This window comes from Physella acuta, unplaced genomic scaffold (assembly GCF_028476545.2).
Source record: "Physella acuta isolate Inbredline_101_S28 unplaced genomic scaffold, ASM2847654v3 ptg000890l, whole genome shotgun sequence".
In the NCBI taxonomy this organism is placed as follows: Eukaryota; Metazoa; Mollusca; class Gastropoda; family Physidae; genus Physella; species Physella acuta.
The window spans coordinates 1,295,721-1,313,940 of record NW_026732407.1 but is presented as its reverse complement, the minus strand read 5'-3'; the positions used below and the strand labels follow the sequence as shown (position 1 = coordinate 1,313,940).

The 18,220-nt window shown below is 37.0% G+C and overlaps 1 protein-coding gene across 1 annotated transcript; it reads right to left on the bottom strand.

Annotated features, from left to right (window-relative positions):
* Nucleotides 1-11,688: 11,688 nt before the first annotated feature.
* On the bottom strand, nt 11,689-17,977 carry LOC131952781 (cyclic AMP-responsive element-binding protein 3). Its single transcript, XM_059315604.1, has 9 exons — nt 17,832-17,977; nt 17,383-17,582; nt 16,554-16,986; nt 15,979-16,160; nt 15,736-15,870; nt 15,126-15,253; nt 14,818-14,899; nt 14,610-14,712; nt 11,689-14,195 (listed from the first exon to the last, which is right to left on the bottom strand). Exons 2-9 carry the CDS (start codon nt 17,551-17,553, stop codon nt 13,852-13,854), a joined length of 1,578 nt encoding a protein of 525 aa, XP_059171587.1. The 5' UTR covers nt 17,554-17,582; nt 17,832-17,977; the 3' UTR covers nt 11,689-13,851.
* Between the last annotated feature and the right edge of the window lie 243 nt (nt 17,978-18,220).

Sequence of the window (18,220 nt, the reverse complement as noted above, 5' to 3'; positions counted from 1 at the left end):
GATCTAGGCTAGATTCATAAATTTCCTTCGATAGCTGATCTTTAGATCTAGAGAAATTTATCGTAAAACTAAATGAAAAAGACAGTTGAAAATTGATATAAGTGTTGGAACGTAATAAATACAGCAAACGGACGTATTGTTAAAGTTATGACCGACAGAAAATTAGATTTAGAACGCGTTAAACTTTTGAATGGGAACACAATTTTCTTCAATAGACGCCGCCATTTTATTGTACTAAAGAGTAAACAAAAACCTGTGACGTCACTATTCCCACAAAGTTTAGTCAAGGTTTTAACATTTTAAAAAAAAATGGGTTATTCTGCGTAGGAATAAATCAATAAATTAATTAACGTCTTTAAATAAATTTGTGATCAACAGTCTGTCTGCATTAAAAAATTATTCTCTACCTGCATACCATTTTACAGCTTTCCAGATAGAGTCGAACATATCACAATTTTCGATCAGGCAAACAAATAAATATTCAAACATGTAAACAAACTTGACTTTTAGTAGTATACTAGAATACCCGTCATCCGTTGGATAACTGTGGGTTTCGGGGGTCATCCATCAAAAAACATCACGTCTGTCACTCAGAGGCATAGCGACCCTTCCCGGCGCCCGGGGACAAAGTTTTCGATTTGAACCCCCCCCCCCCCCTCAAACTTTTGATGTGCACCCCCCCCCCCCCCCCACTCAAACTTTCGATTTGAACCCCCCTCAACCTATCAATTTATTTTTCCAAACCATTTTGGCGCCCCAACATATGTCCCCCCCCCTTCCCCCCTCCACCTCCCCACCCCCCCTTCCCCCCCGCCTCCCCTCCCCTCCCCACCCCCCGCCTCCCCTCCCCACCCCCCGCCTCCCCTCCCCACCCCCGCCTCCCCTCCCCTACCGTCCCCCCCCCCTCCTCGGTACGCTACTGCAGTGTCACTTATCGTCACAAAAAACAGACCCCACATTCAAATATATGTTTTTTATCTTTTAAAAACACCGAAAACACCGATTTCGGACTATCCCTTCATAAACTGACGTCACAGGTGACCTACTCAACTCTACTTCACCTGCCCAGTGTCCTGCCAAGTCTCAGACAACATGTTTTTATCGTTTAAAAAACAATTCCAGCCGAGCATGTATCTGACCACACTATCCTTTCATATGCTTAGGACAAAGAAACAGATGAACTCTACTTCACCTGCCCTGTATCTTGCCAAGTTCAGATAGGCAACGTTATCATTCACATCTAAAAAAAAAATTGAAAAAAAAAATTTCACTGACATATTGGTCTAGAACCCGTGCCTCCTGCATGAGAGCTGACTACGCTACCATTTTAGCTATTTACTCGTGACGTCACAAGTGAATTTTTATACTATACTATGTGTCTCCTTATGCAACTTGATTTACGCGTATAGATTCTAGATCTAGATCTAAAAATAAGTCTAGTAGTACTAACTTTCAAATTAAATTTTATCTTAAATAAGCCAAACAAAGATTTATATAAAATAATTAAGGCCTGAAATAGATTCTAGATGTAGAATTTACATTGAATCTAGTGACCTACATCTAGGCTAGATCTAGATCTAGGCTAGATTCATAAATTTCCTTCGATAGCTGATCTTTAGATCTAGAGAAATTTATCGTAAAACTAAATGAAAAAGACAGTTGAAAATTGATATAAGTGTTGGAACGTAATAAATACAGCAAACGGACGTATTGTTAAAGTTATGACCGACAGAAAATTAGATTTAGAACGCGTTAAACTTTTGAATGGGAACACAATTTTCTTCAATAGACGCCGCCATTTTATTGTACTAAAGAGTAAACAAAAACCTGTGACGTCACTATTCCCACAAAGTTTAGTCAAGGTTCTAACATTTTAAAAAAAATGGGTTATTCTGCGTAGGAATAAATCAATAAATTAATTAACGTCTTTAAATAAATGTGTGATCAACAGTCTGTCTGCATTAAAAAATTATTCTCTACCTGCATACCATTTTACAGCTTTCCAGATAGAGTCGAACATATCACAATTTTCGATCAGGCAAACAAATAAATATTCAAACATGTAAACAAAGTTGACTTTTAGTAGTATATAGATAGATTTGACACAAATATATCACAGTACATCCTTCAACTACATCCTCAGCTGGCCAGTACATCCTTCAACTACATCATCAGCTTATCCTTCAATTACATCATCAGCTGGTCCTTCAACTCCCTGGAACTTGACTAGCAACAAGACAACAAATGGAACATCAAGGGCTGTCTGTCACCCGCTGATATATCTGGCACATACAGGCTTGCTGCCGACTCACAGGGGAGGGGTAGGTAATCTTTTGCTTGTTGAGGGCCTACGGGGGAGGGGGGTGATGTCATCTTAAGCTTACAATACATTAGATTGAGGATCAAGAAATGCACTAATGATAAGCACCAGCTGTCTGAAATTGTGCTGTAGCACCAGATGTCTGAAATTGTGCTGTAGCACCAGAGGTCTGAAATTGTGCTGTAGCACCAGCTGTCTGAAATTGTGCTGTAGCACCAGAGGTCTGAAATTGTGCTGTAGCACCAGCTGTCTGAAATTGTGCTTTAGCACCAGAGATCTAAAATTGTGCTGTAGCACCAGAGGTCTGAAATTGTGCTGTAGCACCAGCTGTCTGAAATTGTGCTGTAGCACCAGCTGTCTGAAATTGTGCTGTAGCACCAGCTGTCTGAAATTGTGCTATAGAACCAGCTGTCTGAAATTGTGCTGTAGCACCAGCTGTCTGAAATTGTGCTTTAGCACCAGAGGTCTGAAATTGTGCTGTAGCACCAGATGTCTGAAATTGTGCTGTAGCACCAGCTGTCTGAAATTGTGCTGTAGCACCAGCTGTCTGAAATTGTGCTTTAGCACCAGAGGTCTGAAATTGTGCTTTAGCACCAGAGGTCTGAAATTGTGCTGTAGCACCAGCTGTCTGAAATTGTGCTGTAGCACCAGCTGTCTGAAATTGTGCTGTAGCACCAGCTGTCTGAAATTGTGCTGTAGCACCAGCTGTCTGAAATTGTGCTGTAGCACCAGCTGTCTGAAATTGTGCTTTAGCACCAGAGGTCTGAAATTGTGCTTTAGCACCAGAGGTCTGAAATTGTGCTGTAGCACCAGAGGTCTGAAATTGTGCTGTAGCACCAGATGTCTGAAATTGTGCTGTAGCACCAGCTGTCTGAAATTGTGCTGTAGCACCAGATGTCTGAAATTGTGCTGTAGCACCAGCTGTCTGAAATTGTGCTGTAGCACCAGCTGTCTGAAATTGTGCTGTAGCACCAGATGTCTGAAATTGTGCTGTAGCACCAGATGTCTGAAATTGTGCTGTAGCACCAGCTGTCTGAAATTGTGCTGTGTAAAGATTTTTAAAACTTGGTTTCAGGCTGTACCAAGGCTTGGAGTGGATAACCTCACATATACGACGACGATGATGGCAGCTTGTCCCTCAATGTTTGATTTAGTCACTAATGTGTAGGAAATTTTAGATAGATTCTTATTTGAAGTAAACAAGCAAGCTCAGATGAGTACGCTGAAAGTGTACGCACATGTGTACACATTCTAAAAGTGTAGGTGCTTTTGTCGGCGCAACAGGCCAGCACTTTAAAACAAGGTAATTAAAAAGTCTAGTGACAATTTTAGCGCAATTTCCTTATGTTATCTAAAAATAGCCCTGTCGTAGAGTAAATCAAGAGCAGGGTTAGTAAAACCATTGGTTAGTTATTAAAACGTTTTTTATTAATTTTTTTTTCAGTATTTTACATGTTTTATTTACAATAGAGTTACATGACTAAAAACCATTGCGCGCCTAGCTACCGAACGTGATGTCGCAGCCATTGAACGTGATGGCGCAGCTATTGAACGTGATGACGCGTGTGGTGTGGTTGGATAAAAATGCCTACTAATTCGGTCCAAATTTTAATTAATTCAAAAAAAATTTTGTGACCGAACGAAAGGATAGTTTTGAAAACTTTCTTCGGCAATATTGTACTAAATTATGGCAGGAATCGATTGGTACATGTTTCAAGTCGCTAAGTCGTCTGGTTGCCGAGATATGGGCCAAAAACTGCATTTTTTCGAGGTTTTTTGGCTTTTCCGGGAAATCCATGAAAGAAACCCGGAATTTTTTTGGCCTATGTTCATCCTGGTAACTTGCTTAACATAATTGCTTTTGGAACTAGTCCTCGATATTGCTTCGTTGAGGAGGAGATACGACTTAAAGCTGCGGACACACATCCATCCATACATTCCCAGAAATGACGAGTTAATAAACGCAATTCTCCAGAATGGAAATTGCGCTAAAAAAGACATTATGACCTTTTGACCAGGTCACCTCCTACACCCAAGCTGAAGTCTTCCACACATAGAATCAACTAGGCTGTACCACACATAGAATGATTTAGGCTGTACCACACATAGAATCATTTAGGCTGTACCACACAGAATCAACTAGGCTGTACCACACATAGAATCAACTAGGCTGTACCACACATAGAATCAACTAGGCTGTACCACACATAGAATCAACTAGGCTGTACCACACATAGAATCAACTAGGCTGTACCACATATAGAATCAACTAGGCTGTACCACACATAGAATCAACTAGGCTGTACCACACATAGAATCAACTAGGCTGTACCACACATAGAATCAACTAGGCTGTACCACACATAGAATCAAATAGGCTGTACCACACATAGAATCAACTAGGCTGTACCACATCACACATAGAATCAACTAGGCTGTACCACATCACACATAGAATCAACTAGGCTGTACCACATCACACATAGAATCAACTAGGCTGTACCACACATAGAATCAACTAGGCTGTACCACACCACACATAGAATCAACTATGCTGTACCACACATAGAATCATTTAGGCTGTACCACACATAGAATCAACTAGGCTGTACCACATATAGAATCAACTAGGCTGTACCACACATAGAATCAACTAGGCTGTACCACACATAGAATCAACTATGCTGTACCACACATAGAATCAATTAGGCTGTACCACATCACACATAGAATCAACTAGGCTGTACCACACATAGAATCAACTAGGCTGTACCACACCACACATAGAATCAACTAGGCTGTACCACACATAGAATGATTTAGGCTGTACCACACATAGAATCATTTAGGCTGTACCACACATAGAATCAACTAGGCTGTACCACACATAGAATCAACTAGGCTGTACCACACATAGAATCAACTAGGCTGTACCACACATAGAATCAACTAGGCTGTACCACACATAGAATCAACTAGGCTGTACCACACATAGAATCAAATAGGCTGTACCACACATAGAATCAACTAGGCTGTACCACATCACACATAGAATCAACTAGGCTGTACCACATCACACATAGAATCAACTAGGCTGTACCACATCACACATAGAATCAACTAGGCTGTACCACACATAGAATCAATTAGGCTGTACCACACATAGAATCAACTAGGCTGTACCACACATAGAATGATTTAGGCTGTACCACACATAGAATCATTTAGGCTGTACCACACATAGAATCAACTAGGCTGTACCACACATAGAATCAATTAGGCTGTACCACACATAGAATCAACTAGGCTGTACCACATATAGAATCAACTAGGCTGTACCACACATAGAATCAACTAGGCTGTACCACACATAGAATCAACTAGGCTGTACCACACATAGAATCAACTAGGCTGTACCACACATAGAATCAACTAGGCTGTACCACACACAGAATCAACTAGGCTGTACCACACATAGAATCAACTAGGCTATTACCACATCACACATAGAATCAACTAGGCTGTACCACACATAGAATCAACTAGGCTGTACCACACACAGAATCAACTAGGCTGTACCACACATAGAATCAACTAGGCTATTACCACATCACACATAGAATCAACTAGGCTGTACCACACATAGAATTAACTAGGCTGTACCACACAGAATCAACTAGGCTGTACCACATCACACATAGAATCAACTAGGCTGTACCACACATAGAATCAACTAGGCTGTACCACACATAGAATCAATTAGGCTGTACCACACATAGAATCAACTAGGCTGTACCACACATAGAATCAAATAGGCTGTACCACATCACACATAGAATCAACTAGGCTGTACCACACATAGAATCAACTAGGCTGTACCACACATAGAATCAATTAGGCTGTACCACACATAGAATCAACTAGGCTGTACCACACATAGAATCAAATAGGCTGTACCACATCACACATAGAATCAACTAGGCTGTACCACACATAGAATCAACTAGGCTGTACCACACATAGAATCAATTAGGCTGTACCACACATAGAATCAACTAGGCTGTACCACACATAGAATCAAATAGGCTGTACCACATCACACATAGAATCAACTAGGCTGTACCACACATAGGATCAACTAGGCTGTACCACACATAGAATCAACTAGGCTGTACCACACATAGAATCAACTAGGCTGTACCACACATAGAATCAACTAGGCTGTACCACACATAGAATTAACTAGGCTGTACCACACAGAATCAACTAGGTTGTACCACACATAGAATCAACTAGGCTGTACCACACATAGAATCAACTAGGCTGTACCACACATAGAATCAACTAGGCTGTACCACACATAGAATCAAATAGGCTGTACCACACATAGAATCAACTAGGCTGTACCACATCACACATAGAATCAACTAAGCTGTACCACATCACACATAGAATCAACTAGGCTGTACCACACATAGAATCAACTAGGCTGTACCACACATAGAATGATTTAGGCTGTACCACACATAGAATCATTTAGGCTGTACCACACATAGAATCAACTAGGCTGTACCACACATAGAATCAACTAGGCTGTACCACACATAGAATCAACTAGGCTGTACCACACATAGAATCAACTAGGCTGTACCACACATAGAATCAACTAGGCTGTACCACACATAGAATCAAATAGGCTGTACCACACATAGAATCAACTAGGCTGTACCACATCACACATAGAATCAACTAGGCTGTACCACATCACACATAGAATCAACTAGGCTGTACCACATCACACATAGAATCAACTAGGCTGTACCACACATAGAATCAATTAGGCTGTACCACACATAGAATCAACTAGGCTGTACCACACATAGAATGATTTAGGCTGTACCACACATAGAATCATTTAGGCTGTACCACACATAGAATCAACTAGGCTGTACCACACATAGAATCAATTAGGCTGTACCACACATAGAATCAACTAGGCTGTACCACATATAGAATCAACTAGGCTGTACCACACATAGAATCAACTAGGCTGTACCACACATAGAATCAACTAGGCTGTACCACACATAGAATCAACTAGGCTGTACCACACATAGAATCAACTAGGCTGTACCACACACAGAATCAACTAGGCTGTACCACACATAGAATCAACTAGGCTATTACCACATCACACATAGAATCAACTAGGCTGTACCACACATAGAATCAACTAGGCTGTACCACACACAGAATCAACTAGGCTGTACCACACATAGAATCAACTAGGCTATTACCACATCACACATAGAATCAACTAGGCTGTACCACACATAGAATTAACTAGGCTGTACCACACAGAATCAACTAGGCTGTACCACATCACACATAGAATCAACTAGGCTGTACCACACATAGAATCAACTAGGCTGTACCACACATAGAATCAATTAGGCTGTACCACACATAGAATCAACTAGGCTGTACCACACATAGAATCAAATAGGCTGTACCACATCACACATAGAATCAACTAGGCTGTACCACACATAGAATCAACTAGGCTGTACCACACATAGAATCAATTAGGCTGTACCACACATAGAATCAACTAGGCTGTACCACACATAGAATCAAATAGGCTGTACCACATCACACATAGAATCAACTAGGCTGTACCACACATAGAATCAACTAGGCTGTACCACACATAGAATCAATTAGGCTGTACCACACATAGAATCAACTAGGCTGTACCACACATAGAATCAAATAGGCTGTACCACATCACACATAGAATCAACTAGGCTGTACCACACATAGGATCAACTAGGCTGTACCACACATAGAATCAACTAGGCTGTACCACACATAGAATCAACTAGGCTGTACCACACATAGAATCAACTAGGCTGTACCACACATAGAATTAACTAGGCTGTACCACACAGAATCAACTAGGTTGTACCACACATAGAATCAACTAGGCTGTACCACACATAGAATCAACTAGGCTGTACCACACATAGAATCAACTAGGCTGTACCACACATAGAATCAAATAGGCTGTACCACACATAGAATCAACTAGGCTGTACCACATCACACATAGAATCAACTAAGCTGTACCACATCACACATAGAATCAACTAGGCTGTACCACACATAGAATCAACTAGGCTGTACCACACATAGAATCAATTAGGCTGTACCACATCACACATAGAATCAACTAGGCTGTACCACACATAGAATCAATTAGGCTGTACCACATCACACATAGAATCAACTAGGCTGTACCACACATAGAATGATTTAGGCTGTACCACACATAGAATCAAATAGGCTGTACCACACATAGAATCAACTAGGCTGTACCACATCACACATAGAATCAACTAGGCTGTACCACATCACACATAGAATCAACTAGGCTGTACCACACATAGAATCAACTAGGCTGTACCACACATAGAATCAACTAGGCTGTACCACACATAGAATGATTTAGGCTGTACCACACATAGAATCAACTAGGCTGTACCACACATAGAATCAACTAGGCTGTACCACATATAGAATCAACTAGGCTGTACCACATCACACATAGAATCAACTAGGCTGTACCACACATAGAATCAACTAGGCTGTACCACACATAGAATCAACTAGGCTGTACCACACATAGAATCAACTAGGCTGTACCACACATAGAATCAACTAGGCTGTACCACACATAGAATCAACTAGGCTGTACCACATCACACATAGAATCAACTAGGCTGTACCACACATAGAATCAATTAGGCTGTACCACATCACACATAGAATCAACTAGGCTGTACCACACATAGAATCATTTAGGCTGTACCACACATAGAATCAACTAGGCTGTACCACACATAGAATCATTTAGGCTGTACCACACATAGAATCAACTAGGCTGTACCACACATAGAATCAACGAGGCTGTACCACACCACACATAGAATCAACTAGGCTGTACCACACATAGAATCAACTAGGCTGTACCACATCACACATAGAATCAACTAGGCTGTACCACACATAGAATCAACTAGGCTGTACCACACCACACATAGAATCAACTATGCTGTACCACACATAGAATCATTTAGGCTGTACCACACATAGAATCAACTAGGCTGTACCACATATAGAATCAACTAGGCTGTACCACACATAGAATCAACTAGGCTGTACCACACCACACATAGAATCAACCATGCTGTACCACACATAGAATCAATTAGGCTGTACCACATCACACATAGAATCAACTAGGCTGTACCACACATAGAATCAACTAGGCTGTACCACATATAGAATCAACTAGGCTGTACCACACATAGAATCAACTAGGCTGTACCACACATAGAATCAACTAGGCTGTACCACATATAGAATCAACTAGGCTGTACCACATCACACATAGAATCAACTAGGCTGTACCACACATAGAATCAACTAGGCTGTACCACATCACACATAGAATCAACTAGGCTGTACCACACATAGAATCAACTAGGCTGTACCACACATAGAATCAACTAGGCTGTACCACACATAGAATCAACTAGGCTGTACCACACAGAATCAACTAGGCTGTACCACACATAGAATCAACTAGGCTGTACCACATATAGAATCAACTAGGCTGTACCACATCACACATAGAATCAACTAGGCTGTACCACACATAGAATCAACTAGGCTGTACCACATATAGAATCAACTAGGCTGTACCACACATAGAATCAACTAGGCTGTACCACACATAGAATCAACTAGGCTGTACCACACATGTCAGACGTTTTAAGTCAGTTATGTGACCCTAAAATGTTCTCTGACTTCCATCAGTCTCTGGAAGAGAATCCAAATTTGTATTGATATTATTTTATTTATTTGTATTGGGTTGAAATACATTTGAAATACACTTGTGTTTACAATTTGTTAATATCTTAAGATGTGAAATACTTGCATTTAGAGAAAATATTTTTTTCCTTTAATTCTGTTCCTTAGCCAGTTGTACATCTTTTAAATTCTTATTATACGTTTTTTAAATACATTTTTATGAAAGCATGTTTGTTAAACTGACTTTTGTTGCATATTGAATACAATTTTTTTTTTCAATTTTTATTTTAGTAAGGACCTGCCCATACAGCTAAATAGAGAAGATTTACGTGAAACAAACACATTCACATATATGGGAAGCGTGATAAATAAGTACGGGGGAGCAGACGAGGACATAAAATGCCGTATCAACAAGGCTAGATGTGCCTTCAACTCACTGCGCCCGATGTGGAGGTCCACGACCCTGTCACTCCAGAGCAAAATTGTGATTTTCAACACAAATGTCAAAGCAGTGCTGCTCCATGGCTCGGAGACTTGGAGGGTTACGAAGACAAATACTGATAGGCTACAGGCGTTCGTAAACAAATGCTTACGACATATACTTAAAATAAGATGGCCAGACAAAATATCAAACAAAGACCTGTGGCAAATTTTAAAGCAACAGCCAAAAGAGAAAGATATGAAGGCCCGTAAATGGGGATGGATCAGACACACAATTTAGAAAAGAAAAAGAAAACATCGCAAAACATGCTTTGGAATGGAATCCCCAGGGAAAAAGGAGGTTGTGCTGGCCAATGAAGACATGGAGAAGAACGGATGAAGAAGAGGCGAAAACAGCTTGGCTCACATAGGCACAGATTAGGGGAGCAGCCCAAAACCGAGTCCGCAGAAGATGTGTGGTTGCAGCCCTTTACTCCCCAGGGGCCACAAAGGAATGATGATGATGAAGTGTAGGCCAGTGACTGATTGTACTTATGTAAGGACATTTGTATTTATTTACCACTGCCTTTTTAAAACCATATTTACTAGGAATTTTTTTATTGTATTTATTTGACCTCATAAGTATGATAAACACCCCAACCTTTTATCTCAGTGTATTAAGACAGCTAATAATTCCACTTTATTGGGCATTATAATATCTATCTTAAAGTACTCACTAACTTTTCCCAGAGCAGTCTATTTTAATTTGTCACTTTTTAAAATTTTCTTAATACAATTATGATTATTTTCTTCCATAAAATAAATGCTTATCAAATTTATCAAATGTGCGTTTTTTTAAAATAATTTATGTTATTATTTTAAAATAACTGGTCAGCTGAGAAATAAGCATGAACTTACAAAGCCACTATCTCCATCAAACATACAAGTGCTATTGAAACTATTAAAACTAATATTGGATGTATTGGTCCTGCCGTATTTAATGAATCCTGCTGCTTCTCTGTCACACTCACAGACAAGGGTTATTTTTAAAAAAAACTGTTTGCAATAAATAATAATGCACTGAAATTGTGTTTTATTAAAATGAAGTATTTACAATTTAAAATTTCATTAATATAACACAAGAACACAGATGGACAACAAAAAGTAAAAAATTAGAAACAAAAATATAGGTATAACAAATAAAAGCACAGCCTGAAAATATTTTTGTTGCAGTTACTTGATAGCAACCATACTCCATTTGCTCAATAAAGCATTAAAGACCACATGTAATAGCAACAACATTCTAAAAATATACATAAAAATAAACCAATATTTACAAGAAAAATGTCAGACCTCCATTAATATGAACAGCTTTTAATACTAAACATTAAATACTTTGTGCAACAAATATTACACATACACATTTTACTTCATATGTCTAGGACATATTCTCCAGGTCAATTACCTACCCACCCCCCATAAGATTTATTTATACTTGTAATTAAATATCCATTTCCAAATTCAGCTCCGTATCCCTAACCATTTTAGGTATAGGGTCAATTAGTAGTAGACCAGGGTAGGTAATGTCATGCAGTTTTTTGAGTGGAGGATAACATGTCAGTATACAGTTATTTTTAACATTGATATTCACAAACACTGTCCAACATGTCTACTATGGTAGCTCTTGTTTTTTTAAAATTATTTGTTTATTGCTACTACAGAGAATGTTGGGATACCATCTTTTTGGTATGAACAAAAAATGAGTGACATTAAAAAGTGAGATAAGAATAACAGAAAAGTTATGACTGATGACAATAGGCTTGAAAACTATGTAATCGTAGTAAATTTTAAAAATTATCTTTTTAAAAATATCGCAAGGGATAAAATTATAGTTACATTTTTAAAAATTTAAGCTGTCTGGGAACCGTCAATTACAGTCATTTTCTTATATTTTTGTAGTAAATATAAGCTGTTGAAAAGCCGAATAAAATTACTTTATCAATTCAAATATTTTCAAAAACCACCAGCAAATTCTCTTTTAAGTCAACTAGAATAGCCAGGGAAGGTAAAAAAATGAAAGTCAGAACAAAGGTTTTCCGAGATAAAATACACAAAAGTGAAAGTAGTTCATTTATATTAAATAATATTACATCCCCTATCACCACAACGCCTGACTTTACTAATCCAAATTAAAAATAAAAGTGTTTGCTAAATTACAATTATATTACTAGTAATTATTTGTTTGACTATTTCCAGCATTAATAAAACCAGTAGTCATTTAGTACTTATTTCACAAATATTATAAAATATTCAATTTTAGTTGAAAAATATGCCTTCTGGCAACAAAAATTTGGAACCAGCTTTTCAAGCCTACTGTCACAAAAATTATGCCAGGCTACAACAATTTGGCCAAAGTGTAATGATAAATTTTCATAAAAATGATAAACAAGCATTGCTTTCCACAGTACAATAATCAATGTAAAATTTTACAACAATACAACGCTGACTTGCATAAAACAAGCAATTACTCATCTTTAACTAAAATGGTTATAAACTATTTGAAACTGTATGACACATTTTTAAAAGTGCTGCCTTTGCATTCAAACAAATTCTTGCAACAAGTTATGAAGTAAGGTTGTTAATTTTGCTGATTTAAAAAAAAAATGTGGGTCATTAGACTCAATCAATGATCTGTATGATATTATTTTACATATGAAGTATGCATATATTCAAAATTGATGAATGATTTTTTCCATTTTTAGAATTCGGGGGTAATAGTCAGTTATGTGAAAAAAAATTAACCAGCAGTTCATACACATTTGAGTGAAATATTTGACTACTGCACTTACATGAAACTGTTTCTAACTCATGCGCTTCTTATTATGATGAGATTTGTTACTCATGCGCATCTTAATCATGATGATATTTGTTACAGTCTATTTTCTAACATTTCATCATCTATACAGTTATTCTGATTTTCATAACAAATGTTTAACAATAATTGATGAGCTGAAAAAAAAAAACAACCTTACCTTCTATTCTTTAAATAAAACAATTTTATACTCCATAGTTATAAATCTACAAATTGGTTTCTTGTAATTTTGTATCCATAAATAGTTACCGGTATCAGTTTGTCAATTATACTATTGTATTGATCAGACATCAACAATGTAAATGTTGATATGTAGGCTCATGTGATCTCAGAAATTATCCACTAGAGGAAAGTGATCTTTTGATTACACAGTTAATGTTGTCTGTTGTACTGATTCTGTCAAGGTTCCATTCATAGCTTCAATGTTCTGATTCCTGTTTGCCTCCCTTACTCCATCCACTGGTTGCTCTAATGCCACATCACTCCCTGTTACATCCAACATCTGATCAGCTTTGTTATCAACCTCAGACTTATGAACAGCCTTAACCTCATCTTTTATGTAGACAGCATCTTCTATCTTGGGCATAGACATGTGCAGGGCTGCTGGTTTGTCCCAGGGTGTGTTGATACGAGAACTGACGCCATAAGGATCCTCGTCCACATCATTGCTGCTGGGGCCTTCATGTTCAAGTAGACTTCTGGCCTTGCCTGTGGAATTTACAAGTGTTGTAATATAGGCAATAGTGTTATAGTAAACTTGTCAATCTTTTGTGGGATTACAAGTGTTGTAATATAGGCAATAGTGTTATAGTAAACTTGTCAATCTTTTGTGGGATTACAAGTGTTGTAATATAGGCAACAGTGTTATAGTAAACTTGTCAATCTTTTAGTATATGTATAAATGTTTTGGTACAGGTACCAGTGTAGAGGTACAACAGGTACTTTTAACTGCAATAAATCTTACTATTTGAAACATTGTAAAACTAATTACAGATGGAAAGAAGTCCACTAGAGCTTGCTACAATTAATCTGAATTAATTTTTACATGATGATTAACTGATTATTTAAATAAGGGTTGATCAAATTAAGGTTTAGAGGGGAAAAATTAATAATTTCATTCACCTCTGATGACATTAGACCCAGCACTTGGTGAGTTGGTTCCATCATTAGTCCCAAATGGGTTCAGTGTTGGTACAATAAACAAAGCAAATGACAACAGCATCACCTGAAAATACCAGTAAAAAACTATAGAGAGTGTATGCACTGTAATTGTTGGATGCTTCTTGTAATGTAGCAACCAAAGAAAAAACACTCTGCATCTTGTACTTACCATGACACAGGTAGATGCTTGAGCAGGAATCCTGGATTTTCCCACTAAAGACTGAAGTCTCTTTAACTGTGTAATTAATGATCTGTGAAAGGTAGTCAAAACACAAAGGTGAAGTTTTAAATCAATACTAGAATTTTTTTTTTTCTATTATAAATTATATAATTTTCAAGTTGTAAACACAAACCAAAATGAATACATCTCTGCCATTGGACACAGCTTTCATTTTAAGGTCCAGTAGGGATTATTTACTAAACAGTATTTAAAATATTGTAGACATGGCTGATGCACTGAGAGAAATCTTGACTTACACATTCTGTTTCTCCAGAGTTTCCACCTTCTTGATGAGCTCTCTGTTCTCAGCTGTGCACAGCTTGACCCTCTGCTCTAGACCATCCACATAACCTTGTTTTCTTTTACGGCTCTCTTTGGCGGAGATCTATAACAGTTATATTTACACATTTTATACAAATGCAGATCATAAAATCTCCACATCGCACTTTAATTTAATCCCACTAAACATAGATGTAACTTTTGTTGAATGCTTAAACAAAAAAAAAAAAAACACTAACAGGTTTTATGACCAAGCTTGACATAACAGTAAAAAATTCCTTTTTTTTTTGCCTTTCTACAGAATGTAATTAGCAGGAAATCAAAAGGATGGATTATATAAAGTTAACTTATATTTATATCTATATCTAAAGCTGCAGTTTTGATTTCTTTATCTCTCCATTAATTGTGATTTTCATTTCCTAAGCACCAATATCATATCACAAATCAATACTACAGTTTTTGTCCATCAAAATGTACTCAACCTGGCTACATCAAAATCTAATATTTAACTTCCTCTGCAAAGCAATATCAAATATATATAATTTAAAATTTTTTATTAAAAAATTTGCTTTGAAAAAAGCAAAATACCTTATTTCTTATTTTCCGTCTTACTGCCTTAAGAACTCTTTCTTCGTCTCGAGTTAAAGGTAAATTTGTTGGGAGTGTAACCCCTTCCCTAGCAAGTAACTCTTTCTCTTCATCTGTTAGTCTAAGTTCTGGGAACTGTGGAGTAAAAATTATTTCATTAAAATATACAACTGTAATAATAAATAAACCAACAAAGAAATGTGGATTGGAATAAGAATATGAGGGACTAAAAAAGTAACTTACATTAGAGGAGCTAGAGACATGAGGATCAATGTCTTTGACTGTAAATGGTAAGGCAACATCTTTCTTTGCAGCCCTCTGAACAGGTATGACCCGTTTACTTGAGCCATTAAAAATGAAGACTGACTGTGTTCCAGTTGAGTGGACATCGGATGTCATGTCTGACTGACTCAGGTCATCTAGATCTGCAATCATTAACACCACTGGTTTAGTACCGGTTCATTAACACCATTGGCTTTGTACCAAATAGCTAACATAACTGCTTTTGTGTACCAAGTAGCTGGGATCAGAAATTATCTGCTGCACGTTACTATGTTATAATTATCCATTTAACTTTTAAGAATATTATTCAGAATAGCCTCTAAAGACACCTAAAATGTTTAAGTAACTTGCAAACTGTGAAACTGTTACAAAGTGTAAAACTTTTAAAAGTATAACTGATAGGAAAACTAAATCTATATCAAGAATTGTTCAAATACATAAGATTCATTTAAAAATTTTTATAAGACAGTCAAAAACAAAACTGATCTCTAGCAAAAATTGTTACCTAAAATTTTAGAAAAAGTGAAACTTCTTACCAAAGTCAATAGATATGTCATCATCATTTCCATATGAAAACTTGTAGTCATCTAAATCTGCTGTTGTGGTGTCAACGCTGTGGCTCTGGCTGGAGGTTACAGCTCTCATCTTAGTGCTGTTCATGTCATCTGACATATCGTAAATGCTATTGTCTGTGTAGGACGGACTGAGACCCTTGTCTGAACATCCAGAGGAAAAATACTCCAGTTGATCATCTGTCATATTCTTTTCTAACTTTGGGCTTAAGCCAGAATCGTCTGAAACAACTGATATGCCACTGTCGCTATGTTCACTTGGTGACTTGTGTGCTATATAGTCATGATCTGAATGGAATGCTTGTCTTTTTGTAGGAGGTTCACCATCAACAGATGAAACAGGTTCAGTATTAATAAGACTTTCAAACAAATTATCACTCAAAAGATCCAAGTCTCCCTAAAAATATATAAATATAAATAGTATTCAAGACATTGACTTTACATTTAAAAAATACAATAACTGTAACTAACTGATACAGAATCTAGATCTAGTTATAGACGAACCTGACTAATTTTAATTTATTTTAAGATACAGCTGTTTACTGAGCTTATTTACTTTTGATTTAATTTAACAGTAACAAAGAATAGTCTGCACTAACAGTCTAACACAAAATAAACTACATTTTATTTCTGATAATCTGCTAATAATAATTAATTATTACTATTGATTAGTCTACTAAATTATACATCTAATTACTACATCTAGATCTAGAAATAATTAGGCCTAAAGAAAATTTTAAAAAATTAGAATAGGCCTACTACTTGTCTTTTAGTTTTACTTACTAATACTTACTAAAGTAAAATTGTGAACACTGGTATCAGATTCAAAAAGATTTGTATCATTGAAACTGTCCATAAAGGTTTGCTTTCCAATATTGTTTGGTGTTATGTCTCCGTTGAGAAGTCCACAGCTTTCATCAAATAAAAAATCCAACACATCTTCTGATGGAGAATCGAACTCCATTTTGTAATGAGCGTAATTGCAGATTAAAACTGCAAGGTAAGACAAAATATTATTTTAATTACTGTTTACGTAACCCAGAAATTCGTGTCTGATTCCAGCGTAGCAAGAAACACGTCATCAATCCCAGTAAAAGAACGGAATTCCCCCTTCCTCCTTCCTTGTCTTATGATGATTATCACTTCAAAACAGAATCTTTATTTCTCGATCTAACTCAAATGACACTGAACTCAAAAACCTTGATGAAATAATTCTAAATTTCGGCAAAAAATCAGCTGTACCTGATTGTTAATAGAATTAAAATATACTTCTGTAATTATATTGCCATAGCTGAAACAAAAACGATGAATTAGAACGTCAATATTTTCTAAACAAAATCCCCCTCTTACGAATGGAATGGGAGGGGTTACACAGTTACTATGTTTAGGAAAATAGTAAACTTCCGGAAATTCATTCTATAGCGACGTGGAGGTAGATAAAAAGCTACAAGCAAATCTAGTTTCGTATAGATCTATGTCTGTGTGGCAACAACGCCAAATGTTACAAGTAAAAATAAAGGACAAAGATACAATGCATTTTAATCTAGATTTAGATCTAATAGGAAAAATGTTAGGGTTGTTTATGAAGAACGATTAGATTTTTAAAATGAAAATTGAACAGCTATTCGACA

Coding starts and splice junctions, on each gene's coding strand:
- LOC131952781 (XM_059315604.1), bottom strand. CDS start 17,553: ATGGAGTTCGATTCTCCATCAGAAGATGTGTTGGATTTTTTATTTGAT. Junction 16,987..17,382: donor GTGTTCACAATTTTACTTTA/GTAAGTATTAGT, acceptor ATATATTTTTAG/GGAGACTTGGATCTTTTGAG. Junction 14,713..14,817: donor AAGCATCTACCTGTGTCATG/GTAAGTACAAGA, acceptor TGGTATTTTCAG/GTGATGCTGTTGTCATTTGC.